Source organism: Rhinolophus ferrumequinum, chromosome 6, assembly GCF_004115265.2.
Source record: "Rhinolophus ferrumequinum isolate MPI-CBG mRhiFer1 chromosome 6, mRhiFer1_v1.p, whole genome shotgun sequence".
NCBI classification, from domain to species: domain Eukaryota; kingdom Metazoa; phylum Chordata; class Mammalia; order Chiroptera; family Rhinolophidae; genus Rhinolophus; species Rhinolophus ferrumequinum.
This window is the reverse complement of record NC_046289.1, coordinates 47,568,472-47,590,551: the sequence shown is the minus strand read 5'-3', so window position 1 is coordinate 47,590,551 and position 22,080 is coordinate 47,568,472. Positions and strand designations below refer to the sequence as shown.

The 22,080-nt window shown below is 40.4% G+C and overlaps 1 protein-coding gene across 7 annotated transcripts in view; it reads left to right on the top strand.

Annotated features, from left to right (window-relative positions):
- TLN2 (talin 2) overlaps positions 1-22,080 on the top strand; it is a 419,393-nt gene that overhangs the window by 246,028 nt on the left and 151,285 nt on the right. For all 7 annotated transcript variants that reach the window (XM_033107584.1, XM_033107586.1, XM_033107581.1 and 4 more), the window contains 8 exons: positions 8,990-9,145; positions 12,802-12,903; positions 13,625-13,701; positions 16,225-16,405; positions 17,223-17,336; positions 19,484-19,592; positions 20,404-20,612; positions 21,197-21,295. In XM_033107584.1, coding sequence (XP_032963475.1) covers positions 8,990-9,145; positions 12,802-12,903; positions 13,625-13,701; positions 16,225-16,405; positions 17,223-17,336; positions 19,484-19,592; positions 20,404-20,612; positions 21,197-21,295 — 1,047 coding nt within the window. The remainder of the gene's footprint in view (positions 1-8,989; positions 9,146-12,801; positions 12,904-13,624; positions 13,702-16,224; positions 16,406-17,222; positions 17,337-19,483; positions 19,593-20,403; positions 20,613-21,196; positions 21,296-22,080) is intronic.

Sequence of the window (22,080 nt, the reverse complement as noted above, 5' to 3'; positions counted from 1 at the left end):
TTTTATTTTCTGTCCCATAAATAAAAGTGAAACTACTGCTTACTTTAATGTTTTGGTTCAATAGTCCTATTTGCTTACTTAAATGTTTTGGTTCAATGGTCCTATTTAGTATACATTTTATGTTTAAATTGAAATTGATGTTTACTTGACCATTGTTTGTCCTGCTTTCAAAGTAATACAACTAAGAATTCAGAAATAATTCAGCAATAGTGAAGCCACTATTGCAAACAGTATAGAGGTTCCTCAAAAAATTAAAAATAGAACTATATGATCCAAGGTTTCCACTTCTGGATGTTTATCTAAAGGAAATTAAATCACTATCTCAAAGAGATATTTATACCCTCATATTCATTACAGCATTATTCATAATAGCCAAGGTATGGAAACAACCAATGTGTCCATTGATGAACAAATAAAGAAAATGTGTGTGTGTGTGTGTGTGTGTGCATGTACGTGCGTGCAGTGTAATATTATTATTATTCAGCCATAGAAAAGAAGGAAATCCTGCCATTTGCAACAATATGGATGGATCTTGAGGGCATTACACTAAGTGAAATAAGTCAGAGAAAGACACATACTGTATGATCCCACTTATAAGTGGAAGTTTTAAAAGCTGAAATCACAGAAACAGAGTGCACTGGCGGTTGCGCAGGACTGGGGTGGGGGAAATGAGATGCTGGTCGGAGGGCACAAACTTGTAAGAGGAATGGGTTCTGGAGATCTAATGCACCTCATGGTGACTATAGCTAGCAATAGTGTATGACATACTTGAAAGTTGTTAAGAGAATAAATCTTAAATGTTCTCAACATAACAAAAAATGGTAATTATATGAGGTGAAAGATACAACCTCACTGTAGTAATAATTTTGCAATATATATGTATATCAAATCATTAGATTGTACACCTTAAACTTCCACAATGTTATATTTCAGTAAAGCTGGAAAAAAAAAATATGGCATCATATGATCACTTTATATGAAGCCACCTAAGGTGTTTGATAAAATTTAGCACCCACTCATTATAAAAATGTCTTTAAAATGCTGAAATACAAGTGTGCTTCTTCAACATGACAGAGTATTTCAAACCTGTTATCAATATCCTACTTAATAAAGAAATGATAGGGAGAAACCTATAAAAATTGGGCTCAGAACAAGTTACCCTTTAACATATTACTCTTCAACATTGTTTTGGAAGTTCATGAAAATGCAGTAAGATATATAAAAAAAATTTTTTTTTAATATAACTTTAGGAAATGAAGGAACAAAATTATTTATTGTTATGATTGTTTATCTTATAACAAGATACATGGAATCATTTTTTAATTATTTGAAATAACAAATTCACAGGAAGTTGTGAAAATAATGCAGGGAATCAAAAAGGTAGATATTAACAAGTGTGGGTGAAGACGTAGAGAAATTGGAGCCCTCATATACTGCTGGTAGAAATGTAAAATGGTGCAGCCACTTTGGAAAAGTCTGAAAGTTCCTCAGACGATTGAACAGAGATGCCACGTGACCTAGCAATTCCACTCCTAGGTATATATACCCAAGAGAATTCAAGGCATATGTCCACAGAAAAGGCTGTACATAAATGTTCATAGCAGTATTTAGTGCAGAGGTGGAAACAACGCAAATTTTCATCAGCTGATGAGTAGATTAACAAAACGTGGTACACTCATACAGTGCAGTATTATTCAGCCATAAGAAAGAAATGCACTGTACTGATAGATGCCACAGGATGGATGAACTGTAAACGTTATGCTAAGTGAAAGAAGCTCATCACAAAATATGGTATATTGTGTGATTCCATTGATATGAAATGCCCAGAACAGGCAAATCTATAGAGAAAGATGGTTACTTAGGAGTGGGGTCAGGTGGATGGGGAGAGGAGAGTGGTAGCTAAAGATACAGGATTTTTTGTTTGTTTGAAGTGATGAAAATGTTCTAAAGTTGTGGTAGTAGTTGTACATAACTGTAAATATACCAAAATCCATTGATTCATGCACTTTAACTGGGTGCATTCTATGGTGTGTGAATTATATTTCAGTAAAGGTGTCTTTAAAAATACAGAGAGGTTTCCTGTAGCTTTCATCAAGTTTCCCCGAATGGTAACTGTAGTACAGTATCAAAATCAGGAAATCTACTTTGTACAATCCATAGACCTTACTCAGACTTCATGTTTTACATGTACTCACTTGTGAGTGTTCTGTGCAGTTCTATTACACATAGATTCATGTAACCACCACCATAACAAAATACAGAATTCCATTCCGTCAACACAAGTATCTGTGGTGCTACCCTGTTATGGCCATACACACCTACTGCTTCCTGCTTTTCCACACCTCCTTCCTTCCCCTGGTCCTTCATCCTTGGCAACTACTGATCTTTTGTCCATCTCAATTTTATTTCAAGAATGCTCTATAAATGGAATCATGCAATATGTAACCTTTTGAGATTGACTTTAGTATAATTCCTTTGAGATCCATCCAAGTCATAATGTACATCAATTGTCCATCCCTGTTTATTGCTGAATCGTATTCCATGGCATGAATATACCACAGTTTGTTTCACCGTTTATCACTGAAGAACGTTCAGGTTGTTTCCAGTTTGGGGCTATTATGAATAAAGCTTCTATGAACATTCGTGTACAGATTTGGATGTGAATGTAAGTGTTCATTTCTTTGAGTTAATGCCCAGGAGTGCAATTGTTAGACTATATGAGAAGACATGTTTAACTCTAAAAGAAACTGCCAAACTATTTTCCAGAGTGACTTACCATTTTACATTCTTACCAGCAGTGTATGAATAATCCAATTTCTTGTTCTCTGCATTTGGTGAATCATTTCTTTTTAATTTTAGCCATGCTGATAGGTGTTTACTAATATTTTATTATGGTTTTAATTTGCATTTCCCTAATGGCTAATGATTTTGATCTTTTCATGTGCTTATTTGTCCTCTGTATATCCTGTTCAATGAAATGTCTGTTCATGATTTTTGCCAATTTTCTAATTAGATTTTTTTGAGAATTCTTTATGTATTCTAGGCCTGTCTATTGTTAGATGTATTTTGCACATATTTTCTCCTAGTTTGTAGTTCTATTTTCATCCTCTTAGCTAGGTTTTTCACAGAGCTAACATTCTTAATTTTGATGAAAGGTGTTTTATCAATTTTTCTTTCTATGGATCTTATTTGTTATGTCTAAGAACTTGTTTTCTAACTCTAGGCTTCAAAGATTTTCTCATATGTTTTCTTCTAAATGGTTTATTTTTAAATTAAGTTTATTTGAGTGACACTGGTTAACAAAATTATATAGGTTTTAAGTATACAATTTTATAATACATCATCTATGTATTGCATAGTGTGTTCACCATCCAGAGTCAAATCTCCTTCTGTCACCATATATTTCACCCCCTTTCCCCTCTTTTATGTTTGGGTCCATGATGCATTTTGAGTAGTTTTGCATAAGATGTGAGGTTTAAGGTCAGGGTTCATTTTTGGCCTATGGATGTCCAGTTGCTCCAGCACTGTTTATTGAAAGAACTATCCTTTCTCCAGTAGATTATTTTTGTATCATTGTCAAAATACAGTTGAACACATTTGTATGGATCTATTTCAGAGTTATCTTCTTTTCCATTGATCTATATGTCTATCACTTTAGCTACATAGTAATGTTTAACATCAAGTTGAGTGATTGTCTTCACTTTTTCCTTTTTTTTTTTCGAAATTGTTTTAGCCCTTTTAGGTCCTTTTCCTTTCCATATACACTTTAGAACAGGAGTGTCCAAACTTTTTTCAACGTTTTTCACCAACGGCCATATGCGGTAAAATACACAAACAGCCGGGCCACTCACTCGAGGTGAAGTACGTATTGCCTCACCTGGTTTATTTAAGTAAACTAAATATATTTTTGGAATTTGCTGTGGGCCAATAAAAAAATGGATCGTGGGCCACAGTTGGCCCATGGGCCGCAGTTTGGACACCCCTGCTTTAGAACAACTTTGTTTATATCAACCAAAAAGCCTTGCTGGGATTTTGATAGGAAGTGCTTTAAGTTAATAGATCAGTTGGAGGAGAATTGATATGTTTACTATGTTGAGTTTTTCAATCCACCAATGTAGTAGTAGATCCTCTTTGATTTTTTCATCAATATTTTGTAATTTTCAGTCTGCAGATCCCTGTACATGTCACAACAACATGCACAGTCATTTTGATTTTTAGAGTTATTTTAAAATTCAGTAAATCAGTCAAGTAAATTGACAAGACATATATCAACAGCATTAAATAAAAAACCCCATTGGTGTGTGTGTAGTGTGTATAAATCACAACTACTTAGAATATATGATCAAAAGAGATCACATGCAGAATAGCACATACACAGAAATTGTATGCTGAAAGGATAATAAGTTTTTTAAAGGCTTAAGTAACAAAGATCTCAGATTCCCAACTGGAACATAGCATTCAATTGTAAAGGAGATTCTCTGGCATAATTTAGGAAATAAAAGTTATTCTATCTTCTCATTGACTACTTTTATTAGCTTCTATTAGAAATTCTAAATTAATTGATGAAATGATCATTTACTATATATGTAAATACTGATAATGAAATTCACGTATACAACATGGGTTTGACGTTAGTCATAGATATTCATAGAGAACTAGTTTGATATTTTTATAGGTGCTTCCATCATATTTTCTTCTATATCTGTGTACATTTTGAGTGTTATATCTTTTGTTATAATGAAAAGTGCTCAGGTGGGAGTCAGGAAGATTGGCCCAGAATCCGGGATGGCAGTATACACCTATGTGAGAAATAGCAGAAATGTGAATGGCCTTGAGAGACATACCGAGCCTCCCTAGACCTCAGTTTCTTCATCTGAAAATGGGAGTGGTAATTTCTTACAGAACTTTAATGAAGATTAAGTGAGCTATGTACGTAAACAAGGGTAGTACTGGAACTAAGGATATTAGATAAATGTTAGGTTAGCCCAGCCTGTTAACTCCTCCCATGTCTTCCTAATCCTTGGCGCCTGAGTCCTCCCAACTTTTATTTGGCTTTTGGTGTCTGTGATGTAGAGCAGAGGTTCACAAACTTCTTCAGTAAAGGGATTAACAGTAAAAATCTTAGGCTTTGCCAGCCATACCATTCAGTTCTGCCTTTGTAGTATGAAAGCACCCATAGGCAATATGTAAATGAATGAGCATGGTTTTGTTGCTGTAAAGCTTTATTTACGGACTCTGAAATTTAAATTTCATATAGTTTTCACATCTTGATTTTGTTCCAACCATTTAAAAATGAAAAATTCACTCTTAGCTTTCAGGCCATTAAAAATGGGCAAAAAACACCAGCTGTAGTTTGCTGACCCGGATATAGAGAATGTCTGTAAACCCTATAATGACTCCAACAGGGAACAGTGTTATGTGGCAGTATTCTCATTGGCTAGGGACGTATGCTTTGAAAAAAAAGACCTGGGTTTTTATTCTGCCTTTGCTACTTAGTTTGACTTTAGATAAGTTACTCTACCTTCCATCTCTAAACCTGTTTGCTCACCTATAAAATTGTGACTTTTATGAGGTTTAAATGAGATAATATAGAAAAGGGGACTGTTGCATATAAGATCTCAATAAATGGGAGTGATGAATGTCTACAGTTTTCCTCTTTCATTGACTTCTTTCCCATGTAACCATGATCTGCTAATCAAAATTCCATAAGCAATGGCAATGCAGTTTCCACGGCCTGCAAAGGATCCTGTTTCATTCCAGAAAATCCTTGTATAAACCTTCTCACTTCTAAGTTTCCCTTTGAACTTTCCCTGTCGTCATAATCAGAGCCTTGAGGTGAGACACCTGGGGAGATGACTCTGAACTGTAAAAGCATCACAGAGGGCATTCAGAGCATCTCAGAATCAAGTCAAAATGGATTACCAAGTGTTTTTAGAAAGAGAGAGATGGCTAATAAACAGGGTCTTTAACCCCCAGGTTTTGCTCTTGAGAAGCCATCCATGTCTGCCATGCCCCTAAAAGAACTAAATACAATGGTGACAGCACAGCGCGCAGGCCAGCAGTTTGGCTGGGCGCCAGTGTAGGATTCTCGTGAGCACAGCTGGATCACGGGCTTGGGCCACAGCCTGCCGAAAGCTTAGACCACTTGCCTCCCTCTCCCCAATTCTGAATCTCAGATGTAAAACTTACGTGATTTAATAATCACTCTCCACACCTGTGAGAAGAGCCTGAGGCAGAGCAGGTTTGATCAGAGCCCGTCGCCAGGACTAAACCCACAGTAATGGCTGAAATGCACTTGAAAGAGGAGGGGTGGGCCTTATTATTGGATGCTGCCTCTCTTTGGTAGAATGTATACATTCTCCTTCCTGGAAGTTATGCAAGCTCGAGACATCTTCAAAACAACCAACCTAATGAGTACTACCTTGAGAGAGACGTTCCCGTAGCTGGCAAAATCACAGCTACAGTCTCTGCATGTGTCTGTGCATGAAAAACAAGTCTTCTGGAGGTAAAAGGACACTGTGTAGTTGAAGGTTGGAAATGAGAGGTGTGGAAAGACTGAGATATGAGCTAGAGGAAGGAAGAGGGAGACTTGTTTCCTCAGGACCCTGTCCTGACATGCGGGCTTTGCCACTGAGGGTCTAAGGCAGGTCTTCGGTAGGGGACAACCCCACATCGCTAGCGCAGATCTAAGCCATTCGCTGTTTGAACTTCTCTCCAGCTAATCTGAATTATCTGTGGGTAGGCCCTGAAATACTTTTGTATTTCAGAGTTGAAGGTCTCTGCTGCTGAGTTACCGTATTTTCTGCGTGCCTTATCTACCCTTCCCCTCAATCGTGACCTTCTGATGGCATCCCCACAGTAAGTCATTTGCTTGCTCACTGTGGCTTCCTCTCCCAGGCCAGCCTGATGTCCACCCGAGTCAGGGCAATCCCTCGCCCCGTAGCCCCTCACTGTGGAGGTGCAGATGGGAAAGGAGGAAGGCAACAGCTGCAAACCACATTTTAGTCCTCATCCCCTTCCTGGTCCCATCCCAGCAGCTGGGCTGGTGCCAACCCTGTGTGACTGAACTCGCTGCCTAGCGCCTCTCCTGTGGCTCCCGAAGCCAACTTAGACTAACTGGCATCATCCACCTGCATTCATTTGACCCCCTGTAGAACTGCCCTCTCTTCACAAAGAATCGGACTCTTCCCTGGTTTTTGTAACGACTGGGAGGTTCTTACAGGGCCATGTTCCCCTCCTCAGACACCCACACAGGTCACTGATGTCATTATCTCCTCCTCCTGGGAGAAACCTGGAGGTGTGCTATGACCTTTACCATCTGATGATTTAGAAACGACCCATGGGGACTGGGAGAGTGTATTTTTTTTTTCTGTTTTCTAATTGCTTCCATAAGAAGAAGTGCACTGTGGTAGACACTCTGCTTTTGAAATCAGAGATGTTTTTGAGCTGCTAAATTTGTGTTCTAATCGTGGCTTTACCCTTCACTATTGTCTGCCTTGAGAGAGTTGCTGGCCCCTTTATTTCAAAATGGGGATCATGATGATGATACCAACATTTAGAGAAGATGCTCTGAAAATTAATGAAAAGTGTGCGTTGATTAATTAGTGTAGTACACTTCTGCTCTGTTTTAAGTGGCTGTCTCCGTGCACACACACCCACTTACATACACACTTTGTGCTAATTTGTACATGTATTCCTTGGAGAATAATGCTGTCAGCATTGCTAGGTTTCAGGAAACATTATGTGAAAAGTTTGTTTTTTTCCCCTGACAACAATAGAAATAGATGTGAATTAAATGAAATTTGGGGAGTAAGGAAAAGCACAAGAATGATACAAATCCCTTGAGATGATCGTTGCCACCATTTTATTACGCAATGAAATTTTTAAAAAAATGTTTAATATTTTAATTTAAAAATTTTATGTTTAAAATGTTATTTCATGTAGGATTATGCTGTTCAAGCTTTTATAATATATTGTGAATACTTTATTGCCATGAATCTAATTGTTTTCCTATAATATGATTTTTAATAGTTGTGCAATAGTCTGTTATTTGGATATACTGTAATTTATCAAATCCCCTATTATTGAAAATTTGGTTATTTTTAGTTTTTCACCGTGATAAATCCTTGCAGCATAATCTTCTTGCAACATAATTTTCTTGCAGCATAATCTTCATATTCATTTATAACTTCTTTTTCAAGAAGCTTATAAATGCAAAATGTATACAAAAGAGAAATATTTCTAAAGCTTAGATTGTTGACACATATTCTTCCGTAAAGTCTTTGCCATTTTAAATTCTCATCAATAGTGCTTCTCCTTTATGCCTTACTCAATTCTGAGTATTAATTTTTTCTAAACCTGCCATTTTATGTACATTAAAATTTATTCACTTGCTTGTTATTATCTAATTACTTTATTTTAAGCACATTCTCTGTTAATGTTCTTTGCTAGTTATTTTTATTGGTTTATGATTATCTTTCACATACACAGTACGTGAAATTTTTATTATCATATTTGCTGTAAATACTCCTCAGTCATTTGCTTTTTAATTCTGGTTTCTTTTTCTCCTATTTCTCTTTTTGTTTTAGCTGTATCCAAGTTTCCATATATTTTATAGTTAGAACTATTAATCTTTTCCTTTATGGTTTATGTTGGTGTTTGTGCTAAAAGTCATTTCTTACCCAGGAATCACACAACTATTCATCTTACTCACCTGTTTCTTCTTCCTAAATTATTAACCTATCTTGAATTTGTTTGGGCATGAGTGACAGGTAGAGATCCATTATTTTAATAGGCATGGTTACTGTTTCTTGAAAAATTATTAAAACTAATCAGAAAATATTTTTAAGAGTCAGTAGTCTTACCTGTTTTGAAGTGCAGTGTATGTAGGTTTACCTCAAGTAAAACATTATGAAATCACCGATTATTTGGCAAAATCAGATGTATTCAGAGGAAGAGCACTGACTGTTGTTGGTACCTCCTGTTGCAGGAAAAGATGAAAGGCAAGAACAAGCTGGTGCCTCGCCTGCTGGGGATCACCAAGGATTCGGTGATGCGGGTGGATGAGAAGACCAAGGAAGTGCTGCAGGAGTGGCCACTCACCACGGTCAAGCGCTGGGCAGCCTCACCCAAGAGCTTCACGCTGGTAGGGACTGGCAGAGGGCAACGAGGGGGCCAACGTGGCTTTGGGTGATGTCATGGAGCTGGAGAAACAATAGAAGTCCACTGGGTTTCCTTGGCCTTAGAGAGTAATGTGCAGAAGACAGACGGATGGAGTCCACGGGGTGGGGGCGGGGACGGGTCCACAGGCGAGGGAGGTGTCAGCAAGCTGGGTCTCGTTGTCCACTTCTTCGTCTCTGGTGCTTTAAGTTTGTCTTAGTTCACCAAACAGAGCCACTCACAGGGTGATTCTCAGTCTCCTATGTCCTTGATGCCATCCCTAGCATACCCTCTAAGGAAAGTTTCTAATGCTCTGAGGCTCATACAAAGGCTCCCTCTTCATCTCCAGTTGTTTTGGAAGTTTCTAGGAACTGTGACATCTTACTGAGGTGCATTTTCCCAGCCTGCCCCCAAAGAGAACATGCTGTAATAATAGTGGAAATAACATCGTCTTTTTCAAACCCAACTTGTCATTACCTAGCTGTATGACCTTGCTCAAAATCTCTCCTCTCTGATCCTTCATTTCCTCAGCTGTAGAATGGGAATAGTAATAGCTAGTTGATAGAGTTGCTGGGATCAAACAAGATGATGATAAAATGCCCATTATGGATGGGAATAGTAATAGCTAGTTGATAGAGTTGCTGGGATCAAACAAGATGATGATAAAATGCCCATTATGGAATACGTGGAAAATAGGGAGAATGTGTATTGCCTTCAAACCTCTGAATTCCTCCTGCCAACCTCAATATTTGCTCTTGGCAGAGTACAACTGTGTAGCCTGAACGATAGCCACACTTACCTGTGAGAATTGATACGGCAAGTTGAGCAAGAAGAGAAATCAAAAAAATGTTGAAATCTGTCCATTTCTTCACAACTCCTGAAATGTGCTATTCTCCAGCTCTAGTGAACACTTGAAATATCAGCTTGCATTAAGGCAAGATCTCATAATAGGGCATCAGAACAAAAGGTATAAAGAAGTGGCCTTGGAGGGAATAGTTACCTGATTTAATCATTGATTGATGGACTCATGCCAGTTGGAAGGAATCTTCAGAAAACATACCTTCTTTCTTCCTGCAGTCAGTCAGTAACAACTGTACCTGCGTGGCCCTTAAAAATGGGTGTTCGCATCTTCCATTGTACGAAGTTGTGGATCATTTCTGCAACAGAAAAATCAAGAAATCAATATAAACATTTTATTTAGAAATATTAGGAGAAACTACAAAAAGGGTTGAAAGTGGTTGCGGGCTGGGGGAGAGCTGGGGAGAGAAACAGAAGGCAGAAATGTGCACTACATGGGACAGCTGTGTTTTATTGTATATTGTTTAATACGATTGCTCTTTTAAAAGTAGGTCTAAGTACTGCTCTGTTAAACAAAAATTTATTTAAAAAATAAGAAATAGTGATGAATCTCAGTAACTACCTCAAGCAAAGGAGAGAGTTAGATCCTGTTAGTTGAAGGTGTTGTTCCAGCCTTCTACATCCCGATTAATTTTCCATCTAATAATTCTATGAATTTCTGAGAGTGAAGATTCTAACAACAATTCTGGAATTTTCTGTATCTCCCTTCACCTCTGTTAGTTTTTGCTTTCGTGTTTTGAAACCCTGTTGTTTGATGTCTATACATTCTCCCTCTATCTTCTAATGGAGAAATTGTTTTATTGTTATGTTCTTTTGTTTATATTTATATTTATGTTTATATTTAGGGTTTCCTAATAACTTTTTGCTCTGAAATCTTTATCTTATATTACTATAGCCACTCATGCTTTTTGAAGTTAATGTTTGCAAGTTATAGCTTTTTTCCAACCTTTTACTTTCAGCCTAGCTATATTGTCATATTTGAAATGAGTTTCATATAGAGAATGTAGAGTTGGATTGTGTTCTCTTTTAATGCACTCTGTCAATGTCTGTCTTTTGATTGGAGTATTTAGACCATTTATATTTTAACCTAACTATTGACATGTTATAGCTTAAATCTACCATTTTATTATTTTTTTTCTGTTTATCTTCACTCTTTTTCCTTTGTTTTTCTTGCCTTCTAGTGGGTTACTTGAACATTTTTAGAGTTCCATTTTTATTTATTTATAATGGTTTTTTAGCATATCTTTTTATATAGTATTCTTAGTAATTGTTCTGAATATTATCATCTACATGTTAAATTAATTACAGCCTATTGGTGTCATTGTTTTCCCATGTCAAGTAAAGTGTAGAAACCTTACTTCCATTTAGGTCTCTTTAAACTCTCCACTTTTTTAGTGTAATTATTTAAATATTTTTTCTGTACACATTGAATACCACATGAGATGGTGTTATAAATTTTGCTTCAACCATAAAATATGAGTAAAGAAAACTCACGAGGTAAAGGATATATATATAGTCTATTACATTTATTTCTATTTTTATCCATCCCATTTCCTTTTTAAAGTTCCCAACCTTCTTCTGTTACCATTGTCTTTATGTTTGGGGATCTTCTTTTTGCCATTCTTTAAAGGCAGGTCTGCTGAAAACAACAAATTCTCTTAGTTTTTCCTTTACCTGAGAATGTTCCTATTTCCCTTTTATTCATAAAGGATAATTTTGCCAGATACAGGATTTGAGAATGACAGTTATTTTCTTTTAGCACTTGAAAAATGTCATCTACTTCTTTATGTCCTCCATGGTTTCAGATTAGAATTTTCTGTCATTCAAGTTCATTTATAGATAATATGTTTGTTTAGAGATGATGTCACTTTTCTATGGCTGTTTTAAAGATTTTTGTTTGTCTCTAGTTTTCAAAAGTTCTTTGTGTGGATTTCTTAGGATTTTTTCTATTTAGGCTTTACTAAGCTTCTTGAATTTGTAGGTTTATGGATTTATGTCTTGGACTAATTTGAGGAAGTTTTCAGCCATTATTTCTTCAAATACTTTTTTCTTTTTTGTTTCGCACTGTTTTCCCCTCCTGGAATTCTGGTGATATGGATGTTAAATCTTTTGTAATTGCCCCACAGATTCCTGAAGTTCTGTTTTGTTTTGTCTATTTTCTCTATTGTCCTAATTGACTAAATATTATTCATCTGTTTTCAAGTTTACTGGTTCTATCCTCTGTTTCTTTATGCCTCTGGGTAGAGGGCAGGAAGGTACAGGGCTTCACTGGGGCCACTGCAGCAAAAGGATCAGACCACCCGCCTGCCTCAGATGTGCAGCAGGGGCTGGGACGGCCCAGGCTTTCACTGCTCTCTGCAGCTGCCAACGAATGCCAGCCCAGACTGTGGAGCCGGGTTGGGAATCTCTGTTGGGCTTTCCTTCTTCTGGTCCTTTGGCCAGAGAGAACAGGCTTTTCAGATACTGTTTGTTGGAGATTGCAAGTGTCAGAACTATCTTAACACCCAGCCTTGGGGGTAAATGGGATATAAAACAAAACCCAAGAACTCACCAGATATGGTTCTTCACGTCCGGAGGTCCCCAACCAGTCCAACTTTTCAGCTTTCACAGCCCTTTTACCATAGTTGGTTGTATCCATTTTAGGGTGTTCACTTGTATTTAGAGGGGAACAGCAGGAACAAGTTGAGTCTGTGCCATCTTAAACCTGGACCTCCTTACCTTTAAAATTGCTACTGTATCTGATTTACTTATAGTTCTTCTAATATTATTTTTATTTTTTTGCAGGATTTTGGGGAGTATCAAGAAAGCTACTATTCAGTACAAACCACGGAGGGAGAGCAAATATCCCAGCTGATTGCGGGCTACATCGACATCATCCTCAAAAAGGTATTTCCTACTGATGCGAATTGGCAAGCAAGGCTTCTCTACTAAGACTCAGTGTAGGTGATGTAGCTCCCTGGGGGGGAGAGAAACCAAACCCAATCTTAGACGTTACGATTGCTGGAGTGTGTGGTCTTTGACCTCAAGATCCTATGAGAATTTCTGATTTTGCTGCGGTTCATTTGTATCATTGACTGCCAGTGATTAGTGATAGTGCATCACTTCGCTAATGAATGAATCCAGCTAACCCACTGGCTTCTTCCACTCCGTGTAGTCAGGTTATACTTCCCAGCCTCTGTAGAAACCCACATGGAGGGTTTGGAAACGTTCTTCGTGTTTTTTTACGTGGTTGTTGTTTTTTTCACCCAAATTCAATAGGGTTATATGCCATAGCAGTAACAGGTAGATTTGCTAAGCCTCCTAGATACAGCCTACTCAAATAACCACGTTCTAGAATATTAATGTCTGCGTCTTGATTTTAACTATGTAAAATTAGGTCTGAGCAATAATAAATGCAGAGTGCATAATGTGTCTTTCTATATTAAATAATTTATTTCTTATTGTTATTCTTGCTTTTGTTCACCCATCATTTACTAAATATCCATGGTAAGGCATTTGGTGTAAACCTCAACATTTTTGCTTATGTGGCCCCTTTTAAAAGGTTCTTGTGTAAAGACCTACTGATTTTCATTTTTGTGTGTGTGTTTGTGTCTTGTTTCACCTCCAGAAACAAAGTAAAGATAGATTTGGGCTAGAGGGTGATGAGGAGTCAACTATGTTAGAAGAGTCCGTGTCCCCCAAAAAGTAAGTATTGTTGAGCACTGGAGTACTGCCTTCTCATTGCATGGGCAGGTGTCCTCCTGCCAGCTCTGGGGCATGTGCTCTGAAGTCCCTCACGTGGAGGAAATGGTAGTGGATGATACAGACGAGCCCTGCTTCTTGAAGTATGGTCCCAAACTGTCAGCATTGGTATTAAGGGTGTCTGGGGGAAGGGTGCTGAAGATTTCAGGGAGACACTGAATAAGATGTGTTTAACGACATCTTCAGAGGCAGTGAACATTCATGAGTGCTAGTCTGCATTTCTGATTTAAATCTCATAAGCTGCATCATTTTCATCAAAGGGCTGGAGAGTGAGCTTTTGTTTGATTCCGTCCTTTTGGAGGTAGGGAGATCGCCAGTGGAGGAGTGACTGTTGATGGACTACTGCCACTTGCCACACTTGATACATATTATGACGCAGCAAATGGTTAAGAACATGAGCTTTGGAGCCAGCTTGGAGTTCAAATTTGGGAGCTGTATTTTAATGTGTGGTCTTGTGGACACTATGAATTTTCTCTGCCCCCTTGATCTCATCTATAAAATGGGAATAATGATAATACCGCCTTATTAGTTTCATTTTGATGATTGACTTACTAATAAAGCACATAAAACAATGCCTGGCACATAATAAATGTTTGCTATTGTTATCATCTTCATTATTTTAAATTTAGAACTGTCCCAATTTAGCCCTATTTTATAGATGGGGAAATTGAGATTTATTAAAATTAAGTAACATCTAATAAGTGATACTTGAACAAAAACCTGTGCAGCCACCCCCTTTATGTTAAATAGAGCATTGTAACAACAACTTTTCTTGTCTTCACTTTGCTGTGTATATCCAACATGCTATCTCATTTGGTCCCAACAACAATCCCCTATGGAAGAGGTACCCAGATATTGTCATCCCCATTCATGGATGAGGAAACCAAATCACAATGGAAGTTAGCTGAGGTGCATTCATGTGGCAGAGCCAGGAGTCAGATTCAGAGATTGTGATGTTTCCTATAGGACACTGCCAGAAAGTTCTAGAGTCTTTGAACTTGTTTAATCTTATAATTGTTGCTCTAACATTGCCACTCTGCTCCCTTTTCTCACAATTTGCTTCATAATCACCTTGAAGGTGTTTTTCCATCTGTCCCATTAGTACACAAGTTGAAACCAAACTTGATGTGACACATTTCAAGTATTGCTACCTCTGGCAAAACACCTTGACTTCTTAGAATTATTAATGACCATTAGATAGAAATCAGTAAGCTGGTGCTTCCTCACAGGGTGAGATATTCACCTCAAAGGAATGCACTATGCTTCACCTAGGAAGAGCTAAGTAAGTATCTGAGCCCAGGACCTCCCCTGCCTGGGACCACTGTAGCTTCCCCCCACTGCCTAGGGCACCAGGGTGGGTTCTGATCAAGGCAAACAGGAAGTGTGGTCCAGGGTGGTCCCCATCACTGGGCCTTCCACTTTCCTTCTATTAGACTTGCGCTGAGATCTTAGATGCAGCTAACCTCCTACAGGAACCACAGGTCGTCCTCCCTAATGTCACCTCCTCCATAGACCATGACGTCTCTCCACGGATGTCTGTTGCTTGGTGTCCTGGTATGGCCCACGAGCTTTGCCCTGTGCAACAGAGAGTGATCTATGATGGTTCGAGAATCCTGGGACAGAGGCCCCTGCCCTTTAATGCAGCTGCTCACCAACCCTGTCCCCCTTCTACATATGCACACAGACTTCCCCAGACTCTCCCTGTGGGTTTGACCACTGGGCTACTGAGGCAGATAGGATACTTCAGACTTCTTAACTTCATGTGCTCAAAGCCCTTTACACTCACCGTTCATTCAAAGAAAATATCGAGAATTAAAAATATTGATAATTATTTTCTTTTTACTGGATGCCCTATGAGTCTTTCCAGACTTAAGTTGAAATCATCTGGAAGAGGTGCCAAAGTCTGTCCCATCATCAAGGCTGCAAAGGTGTTTAAACATCCTGTATGATCAGTGGCCTTGAACCTGTGGGAAGCGATCTGAGCTGTGGGAGATTTTCTTTGAATTCATACCCACACTTTTCCTGGCAAGCTAAGGATACATGATCTGTTTCCCCAGTACCTAGAATAGAATAGAACCCAGCATGCAGTAATTTGTTGAATGAACGCATTTCAGGTAGAATTTACCAATAATGGATTAATGTATCCAAAAATTTCATTTACAGGTGGTACATCGTTTTTATGGGAATACCTATGTGTTTTTTTAAGAACAATTAATTGCATAATACTGTGAACCTATTAAATACATTGGGAGTGATTATTTATATTATTATGATAAAAGGATTCACCTCAGGGTTCTTCTGAGCATTTTAGTGCTGCATCTTCATTCACAATTCTGTCTGTACATTCTCTTTTAAATTGGCCTCCACAGCACAAAGCAGCAAACATTCATGACACCTGTGGTGTCCTGTCATGACACTCCATGTGAGCAGCCACCTCACAGTGACCAAACCACCTGTCCCCCACAGGTCCACCATCTTGCAGCAGCAGTTCAACCGGACCGGGAAGGTGGAGCACGGCTCAGTGGCACTGCCGGCCGTGATGCGCTCGGGCTCCAGCGGGCCCGAGACCTTCAACGTTGGCAGCATGCCCTCACCACAGCAGCAGGTCATGGTTGGGCAGATGCACCGAGGCCACATGCCCCCGCTGGTGAGGCTTCAGGGGCACTCATCCTACCCTGCACGTCAGTATGCTGCCTCTGGTGCGCAGGGAGGGACCCAGCCGTGGGGATTGGTTGTGTGTCATCCACACTCTTGCTAGTTCCCGTCTAGGATCATGGCTCTACAGCTGTGCAGTCCTGATACCTAACTCCCAGCGTGCTTTCTGGTAACTGGGTGGCTCTGGTAGCTCCCTGTCTGGGATCACAGTTGTCTTCTGGAAGAGAAACAGAAACCTCTCCATGTGACTGGTGACTCAGAGGTAGAAACCGGAGTCTTTGCCTCAGCATCACGAAGCTGCTAATTAGACAGCTACCCCTCGGAGAGCCTTAGAAATAGACCAAGTCTGTCGTGAGCCCCGCTTTCCCCTGAGTGGATCACTGATTGCTGCCACTGCGATGGCCTACCGATGCAGTGCCTCTCTTGGATATTGGGTGAGAACTGTTTGAAAGCTGAAGAGCCTGAAAGCTCAGAAGTAATTTGATTCTGAAGAAGCATGTGTAGGTTGGAATCCTGACTTATTTACCAAGAAGAGTTCTGGTGTAACACACACATTTCCCATGCCTGAGATCTTTTGCCCCCAGTACTCAAGGATTGGGTCGCCTTAGCTCCCTTGCAAAGACTCTTTCTGAAACTTCTTGTTAGTTGATTCAGTTATCCAATGGGAGGTGGTTTGTACAGCTGTTGAGATGTCTGTGTACCCTGGGCCACTTTGTCTAGAGCCAGAGTTCAGTGTCACCTTGTTTTGTGTAGAGGGCTGTGTCAGTGCCGGGACCATGTTTTGCCACCTTGTGTCCATCTGTCTGCAGACCTCGGCCCAGCAGGCCCTCATGGGGACCATCAACACGAGCATGCATGCTGTCCAGCAGGCCCAGGACGACCTCAGCGAGCTTGACTCATTGCCACCTCTTGGCCAGGATATGGTAAATATCACTCATGATTTTCATTCTATGTCTCTGCCCTGGCAGAAAGCAAGATGATGGACTCTTTGAATACGGTCAGGTGAATCTCTGTCTCCAGTGAGGTTAAGGGGAAACCCATGTCTTTTTCAAGATAAGAAGTCTCTGTAGGTTGTACCCCCCGGAGGAGAGAATCAGGGGGTGCTACTGGCTGTTGGCAGTACCTGGCAAGGACTGAGAACTTGGAGTCTGGAGTCACATCGTGTGGGCTCCAATCCCAGCTCCACTGCTCGGTGACTGTGTGAATCTGAGCAGCTTTCTCCAAGCCTCCATGTTGTCATCCATGACCATGACTAGTGTGGTGTGAAGACACAATAACCTAATCACATACAGAGTTCTTAGCACAGTACCTAACACGTGGTGAGAGCGCCGTGAGTATTAGCTGTTTTTGTTACTACCAGTGGTTCTCAAACTATAGCATGCATCTGAATCACCTGGAGGGCTTGTTAAAACAGATTGCTGAGCCTCTCCCCCATTTTTTTCTCACTCAGTAGGTCTGGGTGGGGCCTGAGAATTTGCATTTCCAGTGAGTTCTCTGGTGATGCTGCTGCTGCTTTTGGGGGCACCATGTTTTGAGAAACACTGGGTTACTACTCTTGAGCTTTTGGGAGGGCAGGGTAATGAGCTGCCTTCCTGTAGCCGTTGCTGCATGAAATCATCTATAATAGCTCCTTGCTATGCCAGTCGTGGGCCATGGGCCGTCAGCATTGGCAACGCCTGGGATCTTGTGAGAGGTGTAGAACCTTAGGCCTTACCCCAGACTTCTGAAGCAGAACCTGCATGTTAGCGAAGCTCCCGGCTGTTCTGTGTGCACATTCAAGTTTGCCTAGTACTCAGCCCTACTTTCTACATTAGACTCACCTGAGGAGCTTGAAGGGCAAAGCCAAAGGACCTAAGGCTCAAACCAAACAAATCTGTGTCGCTGGGGGTGGGGACTGGATATCAGTGCTTTTTCACCCTCTCCAATGATTCTAAGGGGCAGCCAGGGTTGAAAACCTCTGTGTTAGAACTAATGGAGCCCTTATAGGGTCCAGAAACAAGATACACTTTGTAGCCTCATCTTGTCCAGCCAGGAGGAACTGCTTCCGTGTTCTCCCCGAACACTGTATACTTGTATACACACAGGATGCTGCTGTCCTCAGTGCTGTTTTTCCCAAGGACCCAAAATCATTAAACATTTTCCTTTGGGGAACTTCAGAATGAAAATACTTATGGCAGACACCCAAAGCCAGCACAGTTGTAAGATAGAGTTTTGAAATATTTGGATTTAACATTCCTGCTTCACCAACTTTGAAAGAATTAGTATTCAAAAAATATTATTAATGCTGGACGCATCTAGAACCTAGATTAATATTGTTGGAATGTGTTAGGAAGCAGATCAGCCCTTTATATTACCATAGGGTTGTCATGTCAATGTAAGTGATCATTTATTGGCTAAGTCCAGAAATGCCAGAAAATAAAGAATTTGGTATTTATAGGTTCAAATGACCATAAAGTAGAAGAGCTGGAAAGGTTGTTAAAGACCATTGATTTCCTACAGTAGAAGCAATCAACGTAAGGCACAGATCCTGGACGTAATTTGCCCAAATGGTATAGCTGGATCCAGAACAGGGGTCTTGAACACCCCCACCCCCAAATTCCTACCAGGAAAGGAGCCACATCTACATGATATTTATGTTGTCAACAAAAGACCATCCTCATGCTGACAGAGAACACTCATGAACTGAAACACTCTAATTCTAAACCCGGTCTCTAAAAAACAAAATTAAAATTGGCCTGGTTGGTGCTAATGTGCAATATGATTATGAGACATCAATTATTCTCATTTTTTATTACATTGACCTAACGTCACATAGACTTTTTCTCTCTATGGTCTTACAAGTTAAAAAAGCAGTGTAACCAGTGTAAGAAACATTGAGAATTTATATACCATTCAGGGTAATCAAGAGGCCCGTTAAGAACATGGTGTAAGATGAATTAAGGACCTCATTGGTGCTGGCCCAGTAAGAAGAGTGTAGCGAAAATGCTGGTCTCATTTTATGGCATGACTTCTCTGCTTTCCTGGGTAATTCTGTGCAATGATTGTGTCATGCAGTTGTCTGGTTTTGCAGGCGTCTAGGGTATGGGTTCAGAATAAAGTCGATGAATCCAAACACGAAATCCACTCTCAAGTCGATGCCATCACAGCTGGAACAGCTTCAGTTGTTAACCTCACTGCCGGTAAGACCCTGAGGGGTTTGTGGTGTGTTGTGGTTTTGGTTTTGTGTGTTTTTTTTCTTTTTTCTTTTTTTTTTTTTAAGTTCTTTGATTGAAACAGATTTTCACATTATGAGATGACAGTCTATTTTTAGGTACCCCAAGTGCTTCAGGCATTTTTCTCCCACTGACCCAGGAGAAATGTGGGGAACATCTCATTCTTTTGTGTCTATATCATGCATCATCATTAAAAAGCACTTATGTAGCTTTTTAAAGCTCTTCTCATTGTTCATCAATATGTTGGACATACTTCAAAGTATACTGAGGCTAGTTTCTCCCTTCTGGGAGCTTACGGTCTGAAAATGGTTTTGAGTGACTCAGTCCGTCATGCGTGCCTCTTTCTGTCTCGTCCAGCAGTAGTCTCTTCTGGCACAGCATGACTCCCCGCCTTGCTCTGTCAAGTGAGAGCCAGGAAATATCTTGGCTTCAACGTGCAGCATTACAGTGTTTCAGGAGCCGAGCCGACCTCCCTAAGCTGCTGACAGCAGCCCAATGAAAAGGGCCATGACATGCTGGGACTTCCTTTGGAATTTTAAAGGTGCTTGTGCTCAGTATTTCAATGGAAGAGGCCTCAGGGTGAAAGGACCCTGTGAAGAGCAGCACCTTGGGGACAGGGAGCTGTCCATCTCCCTGTGCGCATGCAGTGCTTTGTGTCCGATTCCTGCAGAGTGGTGGGTGACCACTGCTGCAATGTGGCCGCTTCCCTGCTGCCCACCTGGGCTCTTCTCACCCATCACCACCCTCCTTTGATGGAGATGGTCCTTCTCTGTCCCAGGTGACCCTGCAGACACCGACTACACAGCTGTGGGATGTGCAATCACCACCATTTCTTCCAACCTGACGGAGATGTCCAAGGGCGTGAAGCTGTTGGCGGCCCTCATGGACGATGAAGTGGGCAGTGGGGAAGACTTGCTCAGAGCCGCAAGGACCCTCGCTGGGGCAGTGTCAGACTTGCTGAAAGCTGTACAGCCTACTTCTGGAGAGGTGAGCTCTTGGGGCAAGTAGTCACTCAGGTTCTGATGAGATGGGTGCAGACTTGGAGTACCATGGGGCTCTTACTTCCTGAGCTGTTCCTTCCATCTTGATGGGGCATGGTACCACGCTGTAGAGTTTAGAGAATTTATGGTTCAACCTTCGACACTGATTAAACCATTAGTAGGAAGCCTCCCTTCCCTTCCCTGCCCCATACTTGATATAGGTGCAATCTCAGAAACTAACACACTTGTCAAATACACATTTAGGGGATGTGGGACTGAGTGGACATCCCCTAAGGGGATGAAAGTTTTGTCCCTTATTTTTCTTAAAACACATATCACCTTCCTGCCAGCTGAATGAGACTCATTAGTTGAACATTTCAAATCCAGCCACCTATTGCTGGTGTGTGAGAAATCAGGCATTTCCTTGCACAAATGTCACCAGGACGTTTATGTCTCCTGGCAGATAGTTGGAGACTCTCATTTAGGTGCAGAAGGAGCCAATCCCATAGGGTTTCTCTCTCTACACTGCTGGCACTGTGGAGGAAGTGCTCTTTCTTTCCAGTCAATTCAATGTGTGTTCTTTGTTCATAGCCTCGACAGACAGTTTTGACTGCTGCTGGAAGTATTGGACAAGCCAGTGGAGATCTTTTGAGACAGATTGGAGAAAATGAGACTGATGAGCGATTCCAAGTAAGATATTTGCCATCCATAATCTTGGGAAAGAGCCTAAATGATGGTCTAGACCCAAACTGGGAGAATGGAATGTGCAACCAAATCTTCCTGAAGCTGTCAAGAATAAGACTGAGGTGGATTATCTTGGGGATGAGGTCTTTGTGTGTTAATTAAAAAAATGTTTTTTTTAATTGAAAAGCTCAACTTACAACCATGATTGTAAAGCACTTATTTAGCTGTTCTCATTGGTCAACATACTGGACATTCTTTAAACACAAAAGTGGAGGGGTAATATCATAAACTCCCTTGTATCTAACCACCCAAACTCTATAGTTATCAACTCGTGGCCAGTCTTGTTTTACCGACTTGGGGGCATTTTTTAATCGCATCATTCTAGAGTGCACATATTAGAGTGACAACGTGTGCACGCCTGTGTATTGCACAGACTTGCCTTTACATTCAGAGCTGGGTCTGTTGTCTGCATCATCCACAGCCACAGGTGTGGTGAAGAAGTCTCTTTTTTGTCACCCTTGTTTTTTAATACCAAGGACATGTGCTGTTTGTCTTCTGGTGAACAGCTGTAGCCACTACTTGCAGCTGGCTTGATGCACTGCCAGCTCAGACAGAAATCTCAACTTGTCTGCCTCTGCTGCCAGCCACCACAAATGAGGTGCCAGGCCTGCTGCTGGGAGCTTCAAGCTAAGATGGGCTTCTCTCCTCTCACACTTGCGGGCAGATGCCCTTCACTCCTCTTTCTCCTCCTCTTAAATCCTAATTTTGCAAGTACTATATCAGTACATTCT